This window comes from Aulostomus chinensis, chromosome 20 (assembly GCF_037954235.1).
Source record: "Aulostomus chinensis isolate RoL2024-O1b breed Wild chromosome 20, RoL_Achi_v1.0, whole genome shotgun sequence".
In the NCBI taxonomy this organism is placed as follows: domain Eukaryota; kingdom Metazoa; phylum Chordata; class Actinopteri; order Syngnathiformes; family Aulostomidae; genus Aulostomus; species Aulostomus chinensis.
In genome coordinates, this window is record NC_141339.1 from 402,934 (window position 1) to 414,767 (window position 11,834).

The 11,834-nt window shown below is 48.4% G+C and overlaps 1 protein-coding gene across 1 annotated transcript; it reads left to right on the forward strand.

The window, feature by feature from the left end:
* Positions 1-6,244: 6,244 nt before the first annotated feature.
* On the forward strand, positions 6,245-11,487 carry LOC147242134 (proteasome subunit alpha type-6). Its single transcript, XM_086188750.1, has 7 exons — positions 6,245-6,482; positions 8,789-8,883; positions 9,569-9,650; positions 9,914-10,069; positions 10,351-10,529; positions 10,629-10,723; positions 11,291-11,487. The coding sequence occupies exons 1-7, from the start codon at positions 6,407-6,409 to the stop codon at positions 11,346-11,348; spliced, it is 741 nt and encodes a 246-aa protein (XP_086044876.1). The 5' UTR covers positions 6,245-6,406; the 3' UTR covers positions 11,349-11,487.
* The last annotated feature ends 347 nt before the right edge of the window (positions 11,488-11,834 follow it).

Genomic DNA, 11,834 nt, shown 5'->3' on the forward strand with positions numbered 1-11,834 from the left:
TAAAACACAGCTGATGAATAATATGCCGGATTGTCCGTGTGATGGCGTTCTTCATTTGAAGTCGGCCCATGAACGTGTTGATGTTCTACAGTGATCTTTAAATGGCACATTTATTCTTTTTACACTTGCAAAATACATGAAACTCCGGTCTTTGTCATGCTGCCTCTTTTAGTGGAGAAATGTTTGGTTGTGCAGACGTGGGTGAAATCTTTACAATACTGGACTGCGTTCATGTTTGGATGATTCATCTGGTGTTAAAATAGCCTTTTGCAAACACGCTGTGATTGTGTGAAGTCAGTTTTATTTGTTTGGCGCCAAATCACATCAAAAGTTCTGTCCTGACTCTGTCCAAGTAGAGCAGGTCCAGCACCTCCCTCCTTCAATGAACCTCCACCCAACAATTCTCCATCAGCAGCACATCCTGCAACAGCAGCCACCAGAACCTTCCTTTACCAGCAGGAAGGTGGAGCAGATCCAGGATCAGTGGGGACGGAGAGAGAGCAGGAGAGCAGGACAGAGACAAAGACAGAGAATGGAGGAAGACAGAGAGACAGAAGGAGAGAGAGGGACAGAGATAAAGAGGGAGAGAGGAGGAGAGACTGATGGACAGAGACAAAGACAGAGAATGGAGGAAGACAGAGAGACAGAAGGAAAGAGAGGGACAGAGATAAAGAGAGAGAGAAAGGAGGAGAGACTGATGGACAGAGACAAAGACAGAGAATGGAGGAGGACAGAGAGACAGAAGGAAAGAAAGGGACAGAGATAAAGAGAAAGAGGAGAGACTGATGGACAGAGACAAAGACAGAGAATGGAGGAAGACAGAGAGACAGAAGGAAAGAGAGGGACAGAGATAAAGAGAGAGAGAAAGGAGGAGAGACTGATGGACAGAGACAAAGACAGAGAATGGAGGAGGACAGAGAGACAGAAGGAAAGAGAGGGACAGAGATAAAGAGAAAGAGGAGAGACAGATGGACAGAGACAGAGAATGGAGGAGGACAGAGAGACAGAAGGAAAGAGAGGGACAGATATAAAGAAGGAGAGAAAGGAGGAGAGACTGATGGACAGAGACAAAGAGAGAATGGAGGAAGACAGAGAGACAGAAGGAAAGAGAGAGACAGAGATAAAGAGAGAGAAAGGAGGAGAGACTGATGGACAGATGGGGACGTGAGCAGGTGGAGCTACAGGTGGCAGCTGGAGCCTCTTCAGGTCTGGAGCCTCCTCCAGCAGCACCAGGATCTGGGATGAGGGGAGAAGAAGAGGAGTTAGTAACACGTCTGAGGACAGGAGGAGGAGAGAGAAGCCCAGTGCATCATGGGAGATCCCAGCAGTCTGAGCCTCCAGCAGCAGATCTAAGGGCCAGCCTAAGCAGTCCTGACTATAAGCCTGATCAACAAGGAGGTCTTAAGTCTGCTCTTAAACCTAGAGAGGGGGTCTGGGTCCTGGACTGAAACTGGGAGACGGTTCCACAGGAGGGGAGCCTGATAGCTGAAGACTCTGGCTCCATTCTACTGTTAGAACTCTAGGAACCAGCAGGAACCCTGCATCCTGGGAGTGAAGGGTTCTAGCTGGATCATAGGGGACTAGGAGCTCTGTCAGGGATGAAGGAGCCTGGTTGTTGAGGACTTTGATGGTGGAAGAAGAATTTTACATTCTGTTCTGAATTTGACAGGGAGCCATGCAGAGAAGCAGTCCAGGAGATACCTGGTCTCTGCTACCAGTTCTAGTCAGGGGGGCAGCAGCGTTCTGGACCAGCTGGAGAGTCTTTAGGGACTTATTAGTCCAGCCTGGTAGGAGGGAGGTGCAGTAATCCAGCCTGGAAGTGACAGAAGCAGGGACTAGTTTTTCTGCGTCTTCTTGAGCCAGGATGTGTCTGATCTTAGCGATGTTACGTCGATGGAAGAAGGCGTCCTGGAGATTTGTTGAATGAGGGAGTTGAAGGGTCCTGGTCAAAGAGAACTCCTAGGTTCCTACGGTGGTGCTGGGGGCCAGGGTGGTGCCATCCAGGGTACCTGTCTCATCAGATCAGGTGGTCCTCAGGTGTTTGGGCCCAGCACAAGAACTTCAGTTTATCAGAGTTTAATAAAGGAAACGATGGTCCTCCATGTTTCCTGTCCTTCAGACAGGCCTCCAGTTCAGTCAGCTGGTTTGTTCCATGTGGATCATTGATGAGTTCAGCTGAGTGTCGTCTGCATAGCAGTGAACATTAATGGAGTGTTTCCTGATCATGTGACCTAGAGGAAGCAGGTACAGGGTGAAGAGGACTGGTCCAAGCACAGACCCTTGTGGAACACCAGAACTGACTGTAGTGGTCTCAGAGGAACCATCATTAACTAGTACCAACTGAGATGACCTAGTAAATATGACCTGAACCAGTTTAGTGTGGTTCCTTTAATACCAGTGACAGATTCCAGTCTCTGTAGAAGGATATGGTGGTCAATGGTATCAGACCAGCACAGAAACCAGTTCCTCATCTGGTACCAGCAGGAGGTCACTGGTACCTTTGACTAGTTCTGTTTCTGTGCTAGGATGAACCTGGAACCTGACTGAATCCTCCAATCAGCTGTTGCTGTGGAGAAGTCACAGAGCTGTTTAGCAACTGCTTTCTCCAGAACCTTGGAGAGAAAAGGAAGATGTGATGTTGGTCTGTAGTTGGTAGAACTTCTGGATCCAGGCTTGTTTTTTGAGGAGGGTTTAATTCCTGCTACTTTAAAGGACTGAGGGACGGAACCAGATACCAGCGCCATATTGATCATATCTAAGAGGGAGGGGCTAACGAAAGTAGAGAGTCTTGGAGCAGCTTAGTTGGGATGGGGTCTAGGAGACAGGTGGAGGTTTAGAGGAGGACATTATTGAACTGAGCTCATGAAGGCTGATGGGAGAAAAACTATCCAAGTGTGTGTCTGGTCCTCCAGCTGCCTCTAAGGTTCTGGGTTCTAGGAGCCATGTTGTCAGCTGATGGCAGCAGGAGAAGTTTCTCTCTAATCAGGAGAATTTTGTCATTAAAGAAGTCCATGAACTCTTTGCTGCCCAGGGAAACAGGACTACTTGGTTCAGTAGAGCTGTGGCTCTCTGCCAGTCTGGCTCCAGGACTGAAGAGGAACCTGGGTTGTTCTTGGTTCCTCTGTTAGTGCTGAGTAGTCGGCTGCTCTGGTTCTACCAAGGGCTTTCTTCTAGGTTCTAAGGCCATCTTGCCAGACTACATGTGACTCCTCCAGTTTGGAGCAGCACCATCTTCTCTCCAGTTTCTGGGTTTCTTGTTGAAGCTGTCAGGTTCCAGAACCGTACCAAGGTGCTTGTTTCCTTGGATTCATAGTTTTCTACTTTAGTGGGCCAGTAGAGTCCAGAGTTGTTGCTAAGGTGCTGCTGCTCTATGGATAAAATGATCAGTTTGGGAGGGACTAAGGTGGACAACAGCGCCCTCTGTTACAGTGGGACATGACACTGAATTTAGCACCAATGGAACCACTTCCTTAAATCCAGGTGTGGCCTGATCAGACAAACATCTGGAAACTACAGTTTTCCTGAGTGTAGTGTAGTTGATCAGTCCAAATTCCAAAGTGATTGATTGGTGGTCTGATAAAAGCGTTCTGTGGAAACACAACCAGATGTTCAGCTTCAGTTCCAGATGTTAGGAGGAGGTGGAGGTGTGGTTGTGACAGTGAGGGGTTCATGGACAGACTGATGGACACCAGTTGAGTCTAGGAGAGAGAGAAATGCAGTACCAGACTGTGGTTATCAACATCCTCATGAATACTGAAGTCTCCTCCAATCATGACTTGATCTGATCTGACTTTGTCTCTAAGGGAGAGCCCAGCCTCCCTGAGGAGGAAACTCATTTCAGCCGCTTGTATTCAGGATCTTGTTCTTACGGCCATTACCCAGAGCTCATGACCACAGGTGAGGGTTGGAACGTAGATTGACCGGTAAATCAAGAATCTCACCTTTTGGCTCCCTCTTCACCACAACGGACTGGTTTAGCACCACAGTGGATGCCGCCCCAATCCGCCTGTCAATGTCCCGCTCCATCCTACCCTCACTCGTGAACAAGACCCCGAGATACTTAAACTCCTCCACCTCCCCCCTGACCTGGAGTGGGCAGGCCATCCTTTTTCAGCTGAGGACCATGGCCTCAGACTTGGAGAGGCTGATTCTCATCCCAGCCGCTTCACCTTCGGCTGCGAACTGTCCCAGCAAGAGCTGAAGGCCATGACCTGATGGAGCTAAGAGGACCACATCCTCCCGCCACCAAACTCGACCCCCTACACCACCCGACTGTGCCTAGAAATTCTGTCCATAAAAGTTATGCACAGAACCGGTGACAAAGGGCAGCCTTTGCGGAGTCCAACCCTCACCAGGAACGAGTCCGACTTACAGCCGGCAACGCGAACCAGACTCTCACTCCTCTGGTAGAAAGACTGAACGGCCCTTTGTAAGGGGCCATCCACCCCATACTCCTGGAGTACCCCCCACAGGGTGCCCCTGGAACACAGTCATAAGCCTCCTCCAAATCCACAAAACATATGTGGACTGGTTGGGCAAACTCCCATGCCCCCTCCAGCACCCTAGCAAGAGTGAAGAGCTGATCCACGGTTCCACGGCCGGGATGAAAACCACACTGTTCCTCCTGGATCTGAGGGTGGACTATCGCCCTGACCCTCCTCTCCAGTACCCTGGCGTAGACCTTTCCAGGGAGGCTGAGGAGTGTGATCCCCTCAATAGTTGGAATACACCCTCTGGTCCCCTTTCTTAAAGATGGGGACCACCACCTGGTCTGTCACTCCAAAGGCACCGCCCCCGATGTCCACGCAATGTTGCAGAGACGTGTCAACCAGGACAGCCCCACAACATCCAGAGCCTTGAGATACCCAGGGAGGATCTCATCCACCCCCTGAGCTCTGCCACCGCGGAGTTGCTTAACTGCCTCGGTGACTTCTGCCCCTGAGATTGGACGACACCCCTTGTTATGAACAAGGACATGGGAATCAGGTGCCCTCCCGATGATCAGATAGTGCTGCTGTTCCAGTGGGCCACCCATGTTGTGTCTGGTTTCACTCTGCTGGTAACGTGATTGGAAGCTTGTTCTCATGGGTGAAAGTAGCTGATGCGCCTGTTGTCTGGTTTCACTCTGCAACATTCAGTAGTTTAGAGCTGCAGCTCAGACTTCTCATTGCAGCTTGTGCTGCCAACTCACCCGTCGCAGGCATGTTGATGAAAAAACAGGAATTAGTATCGTCAGCGGTGGTAACACAGATAAATCTGACTGCTTCTGCCTCACAGGACACAGAAGATCATCAGCAGTGGGTCTCCAGTCTCCCAGTTTCCCCTTCCTTGAATGATCTGAGTTATCATATTTCACTGACTTAATAGTGTATGTGTGTGTGTGTGTGTGTGTGTGTGTGTGTGAGAGAGAGAGAGAGAGAGAGAGAGAGAGAGAGAGAGAGAGAGAGAGAGAGAGAGAGAGAGAGAGAGAGAGGATTGTGGAAAAATTTCCTTATGTGAGAGACAGCAAATTTTGTTGTATGTGAACATGCAATGACAGTAACAGCGTTCTGACTCACTCTCATCAGCGTCGGCCTCATGTCCACATTTAGCAACCTTGATTTATAGTCGCTCCACTGTCCACAACTCAGTTCAGGGTTCCCTGGAAGCTGTGCTAACGTACATGCACTGCCAGGTAAACCTGACCAGATCATTACCAATCAAACAAGCAATTAGGTTAATTATGAATCGTTCTTCTGGAGGTCAACAAATACCACCAAATGTCCCTGTTACTTCATCGAAGGTTGAGATGTTCCAGGCGCGTCCACATGTGCACAAACTACACTCAGGCATCAGCATAGAAATTCACCGCAGCACCAATGGAGAGTCAAAGGTGAAATTCAGTGAAACAAAACCAAAATCAAACCCAGAAAGTTGCAGTTCCATGTACAAGTTTAATTACATTTCAGTTCTTGTCCTTTCATCCTGAACATGTGACGAGAATGTCTCCAAATGTTCCTCTCTGGCATTGATATGGCCGCCCATTCAAGGCTTTGTCATTTCCTCAGGGCTGATGTAGCCATATTTATTTCTCTTTGACGTCACTGACGAAATCCGTGACGTCACTGAGTCTCTAGTCTCTTTAGAGACGCTGTTATTGTTGTAATTTCAAGGGAGGAACGAGGTTCCCCTCACAGACGACTACTGCAGTTTAAGTACATGTTCCACGGCTTGCTTTGCCTCGCAAGAAGACGTAACTGCCTCCGGACCCAGCAGCTTCAATGTTGCCATGGAAACGAAGCAGGCCTGCAACCCGGATGAGTTAAGGATTCTGCAGTTCAACTTCCGGGTGGCGACAGTGTGCATGAAGTAAAATCCGCTTCCAAATTCATTTGGACGAACTTCTCGGCAAACTTTACCTTGGAAAATGTCCCGGGGCTCAAGTGCAGGGTTTGACCGACACATCACCATCTTCTCCCCCGAAGGACGGCTCTACCAAGTCGGTCAGTACCCGCGGTTGTTCCACTGAAGCCGGCTCGCAGGCTTTCGGCTAGCTGGCTAAATGCGCTGTCATGGTTTGCTTAGCTTCTCTGCTAACCGATCAACAACATCCCGCCAAATCGAAAGTGGCGTTTCACAAAACCACAAAAAAACATTTGAGGTATAACAGCAGTTACTTTATATGCTGTTTGCAAACACCCGGATTATAAAACAGCGCGAACCCGAGCGGCTAGCTAGGCTAGTTAGCATCTATAGCATCGCTGTCAACCAAGCTGATTCATCGCCCCAGATCCTGAGTACTGGTCGGAAAGGGGTTTGTTTTAGAACCCGGATAATGATGCAGCTGCGGGTCCCTGAACAGAGCCCGTCCCGCCGCGATAGGCTCACGGAGGCCGGCCTAGGTTCGGCTTAGAGGAGAGTCAGCCCAGAGGAGGGAGTTGGGGTTTGTTCCGGTAGTTTAGGGGACAGCTGTAGTTTATGTTAGAGCTGTAGTTAGGAGGACAGTTGTTTTTCAGGGAACAGTGGTAGTTAAGATTAGATCTGTAGTTTAGTGGACCGTTGTTCATGGGACAGCTGTAGCTAAGATGACAGCTGTAGTTTAGATGAGATCTGTAGTTTAGCGGACAGCTGTAGTTAATAGGACAGTTGTAGTTTAGGGAACAGCTGTAGTTTATGTGATGGTTGTAGTTTACAGGAGAGCTGTAGTTTAGGGGATCACTACAGTTTAGGTGAAAGCTGTAGTTTAGAGGATAGTTGTACTTTAGATGGGACTTGTAGTTTTGGGGACAGCTGTAGTGTAGATGAGAGCTGTAGTGTAGGGGACCGCTGTATTAAAGGTGAGAAATGTAGTTAAGGGAACAGCTATAGTTAAGATGAGGGCTCCAGTTAATAGGAGAGCAGTAGTTTCAAGAACAGCTGTAGTTTTGATGAGCGCTCTTGTTAAGAGGAGAGCTGTAGATTTGAGGTTAGTTGTAGTTTTAGGTTAGACCTGGTTCAAGGACAGTTGAAGATTTGATGAGAGCCCTAGTTAAAATGAAAGCTGTAGTTTAGGGGACAGTTGTGGTTTTGAGGACAGCTGTAGTTTAGGTTAGAATTGTAGTTTAGAGGACAGCTGTAGTTTTGATGAGAGCTGTAGTTTAGAGGACAACTGAAGTTTAGGGGACAGCTTGATTTTTGATGAGAGCCCTAGTTAAGATGAAAGCTGTAGTTTAGGGGACAGTTGTAGTTTTGAAGACAGCTGTAGTTTAGGTTAGAGCTGTAGTTTAGAAGACAGCTGTAGTTTAGAGGACAGCTTTTGTGGTGATGAGAGCTGTAATTTAGAGGACAGCTGTAGTTCTAATGAGAGCTTTAGTTTTGATGAAAGCTGTAGTTTAGAGGACAGCTGCAGTCTTGAGGACAGCTGTAGTTTAGGTTAGAGCTGTAGCTTAGAGGACATCTGAAGTTTAGGGGACAGCTTGAGTTTTGATGAGAGCCCTAGTTAATATGAAAGCTGTAGTTTAGGGGACAGTTGTAGTTTAGAGGACAGCTGTAGTTTAGGGGACAGCTTTTGTTTTGATGAGAGCTGTCGTTTAGAGGACAGCTGTAGTTTTAATGATAGCTGTAGTTTTGATGAGAGCTGCCGTTTAGAGGTTAGCTTGAGTTTTGATGAGAGCTGTAGTTCAGGGGACAGCTGTAGTTTTGATGAAAGCTGTAGTTTAGAGGACAGGAACACATATAATGAACACAGACCTTCTCTGGGGTTCCTGCAGTATTTGGACATTTACTGAACTACGGGGAGAACTGTGAACAGCAGTGCTGCAGTGTGGGTGAGAAGGTGATGTGCCGTTAGGGTGTTGTGTGTTTGAGGTATAAAAACAAACGTGATCATCGTCTCTTGGCTTTGTTAACAAGGCCATTACACGCTAATGACTTAGTAACGTGAATCTTAAAATGTGTCTTGTTCAACCCAAACACACAAACATCAATTAGCAGGTAAAACAATGACAACATTTGTGCTCAAGTACCAGTGTTTACATTCGACTTACAAAGAACAGCTCATACCTACTCAAGGTGCTCCAAGAAGAATTCCTAGTTTGTTTTTTAGTGGTCGACTTGTGATTGAATGACGGTGCCGCGCTCGTTCCTGGACCAAGTAGAAACCTGACCGGTGAAATCAATGCAGCCATGGTTGTTTCCTCCAGGCTGCTCTGATGTCACCTGACTGACTCTTTGCTGGAAGTTTTCCTCTGAAAAGAGAAACTGTTGGTGTGTATGAAGGACGTCCCTGTTGCACGTCCACGTAGAGACCCCTCTTGTCCTCCGCTTGCAGAATATGCTTTCAAGGCCATAAACCAGGGGGGGCTGACATCAGTAGCTGTACGAGGGAAGGACTGCGCTGTCGTCGTCACACAGAAGAAAGTTCCGGTGAGTTGCTGTCACCCAGCGTGTTTGCCTCTGTGGAGGAGTGTCACTGGTCACCACAGCGCATGAACACACTCGTGTGGGCGTAGTTGAGACACAGCACCCCTCTGGTTCAGAAAGTGAAATGATGCCTTGGACATCAACTGGATGAAGCAGTCCGCAGATGTTTCGGCTCTTATTACATGGTAGAAATGGTTTACATAAAGGAAGCAGCTTTTCTTCTTCTTCATATTTTTAAGGTGGAACCAGCAGTAAGTGAGAGTATTCACCATTCAGACTAATTATACACTGATTGTTCAGGGCAGTCAGCAAATACTGTGTACATATAAAGTGCACCTGTGGCTGAGCATCCAGCAACAGGATGAGCGAACCCTCTCCTTTTTTATTACCTGAGCAGGACCGAACTGTTCAGGCTTCAAACTACTGTTCAATTTGCTTGTGAAATTCAGTTTTCTACAAAATAAAGCAAACTGCGGGCTTCCTGAGCTGATGCAGCCCTAACGTGAACAGCCGTGTTGTAGTAGGAAGAGAACACGGGACTCGTTTAGCGCCGGCCGCCGTCACAGAACTTTCAGGTGGCGTTTTTATTCCAGAGTTTCATTCGTATGTGTGTGTTTGCTTGCTTTCATTTATTGTCTGTCCTTCCAGTTGATCGTCTGTTCTGTCTACTTTTATTTTCTTGCATCAGGACAAGCTCCTGGATGCCACCACAGTGACCCACCTTTTCAGAATAACAGACAACATCGGATGCGTCATGTCCGGGATGACAGGTGACAAAAACCATATCTGGGAAAAAAAAGATCCAAGCAAACAGGAATCCTGATATCAAATATGACATTTAATGGTCAGCAAACACCATCTGCACTCCTCTGAGCGAGAACCTCTTGATTCCAAGCCTTCTCTTCAAAATCCTCTTGTACTGAAATCTTGAAAGTGATGTGACTGTTGTTGTTCACAGCTTTGACTTCAGCTAACGGCCCTTTTGATGTAAACGCTGGATAAATCTGACAGCGTCATGCTTCACATTCCACAGCTGACAGTCGGTCTCAGGTGCAGCGAGCTCGCTACGAGGCGGCCAACTGGCATTACAAGTACGGCTACGAGATCCCAGTGGACATGCTGTGTAAGAGAATCGCCGATATCTCACAAGTCTACACGCAGAACGCCGAGATGCGACCACTGGGCTGCTGTAAGTATGGAGGAAAGAGTTCAGAGGTTCCTGAGGTGCAACGTCAGAGGTGTTGGAGGCAGATACTGGCATCCCAGCATACTCCCAGCTAATATGCAGTATATTGACAGTATTGACATTCATACACCCTAATTCGCCCCATACCAGCACTCCAACAACAGCTGAGTTCAGGGGTACCAACAGAATCAGGCTGAGGGGGCCCAGGAGGACAGGATCAGGGCTCTAATGGTGGCCCTAGGCATCTCTAACAGCAGCCGTCTTCTCTGGTCTGTGGCGTGCAGGTATGATCGTGATTGGCGTGGACGAGGAGTGCGGCCCACAGGTGTACAAATGTGACCCGGCAGGTTACTATTGTGGCTTCAAAGCCACCGCTGCTGGAGTGAAGCAGACGGAAGCCACCAGCTTCCTGGAGAAGAAAGTGAAAAAGAAACTGGATTGGACCTTTGAGCAAACTATCGAGGTAGGAGGTGTGACGCGGCTGATGAGGAGGGAAGCTCACCTTGGGGGTGGGGGTTTCCTCTCAGTCAAGCTGAGTAACCCTGATCTCATCTCCCCCCAGACGGCCATCTCATGCCTGTCAACTGTTCTCTCCATCGACTTCAAGCCCTCTGAGCTGGAGGTGGGCGTCGTAACGACACAGGACCCCAAGTTCAGGTAATCAATCCCACAGCTGTCGAGCGGCGATTAGCAACACATTTAGAAGCGAACTTCACAAACCTGTTACAATGAGCTATTTTGTAGTCCACCAGGAAGTTAGCATGGCAGGGATGCGCTGCTTGTGTAAGAACTCAGTCAATCAAATTTGATCCCAAAGCCCCAAATGACTAATACGTCTTTGGCTTTGGGGTCTTACAGTCTGCACACAGTGCGGCGGCGGCCGTCCTGAGCCCCTCAACCACGAGGACAGACGTCCAAATACCGTCTCAACAGGGTAGGAAAGGCAGAAGTGCCAGGGAGTTGAAGGGAGGAGAGGCGTCCTCTCTCATGAGCGTGTAACTGTACAGCACAGATTTGCTCACAAGCTAGCTACAGAATCACCTGACTCTAGGTCAGCCTTTCAGAGTAAGAGTCAAAGCAGCACTGACAAAACCAGAACAATTGAGCTGTGCTTTTATTGTGAAGGTCAGCTCACTACACAAGAAGTAACCGGTGACCTTAACCTAGCAGGAATGCATCATGTGACGCAGCACCTGAGATGTGTTTGTGGCATGTCACCTGCAGGATTCTGACAGAGACTGAAGTGGACACTCACCTGATGTCCCTGGCAGAGCGGGACTGAGCCAGCAGAGACCTGTCAGCTGTTGGATTAACTTAGAGCATGATGGGATATGCAGTTCCCAGATGGAGACTGGTGTTTTCTTTGTTTGCTGTACATTTACCCCGTTTCATTCAACAATAAAAAACAACATTTTTGGAGTAAAACACATCCTTGTTCCTCTCTCTGATGACCCTAAATGTTGCACGCAGGCTGTTGACATCAGTCTAGCGACGCAAATGTGGCGTGTGAGCTCATGGAAGTTTACGTGTCCCGTTTTGAGAAGAAGCGGGGGGGGGGGGGTACTGAGTTTGCCGCTGTACCCCTGAATGCACTAAAGTCATGTGACCACCTGAGGTGGACCTGGTATCACACCTGTGGAGAGTCCTGATTGAGCCACTACAGCTCACCGTGTGTGCTGGAGTCCGATGGCACTCAGGGTTTGTCCCTGGTGTGATGAGCTTCTGATCACTAACACACACTGGATCACTACATCCTTTCCTGTCCATG

Bases quoted from the DNA above. Each gene is read 5' to 3' on its own strand.
- LOC147242134 (XM_086188750.1), top strand. From the start codon at position 6,407: ATGTCCCGGGGCTCAAGTGCAGGGTTTGACCGACACATCACCATCTTC. The intron at 8,884-9,568 runs GTGAGTTGCTGT...TTCTTGCATCAG, and splicing joins TCACACAGAAGAAAGTTCCG to GACAAGCTCCTGGATGCCAC. The intron at 10,724-11,290 runs GTAATCAATCCC...TGTCACCTGCAG, and splicing joins ACACAGGACCCCAAGTTCAG to GATTCTGACAGAGACTGAAG.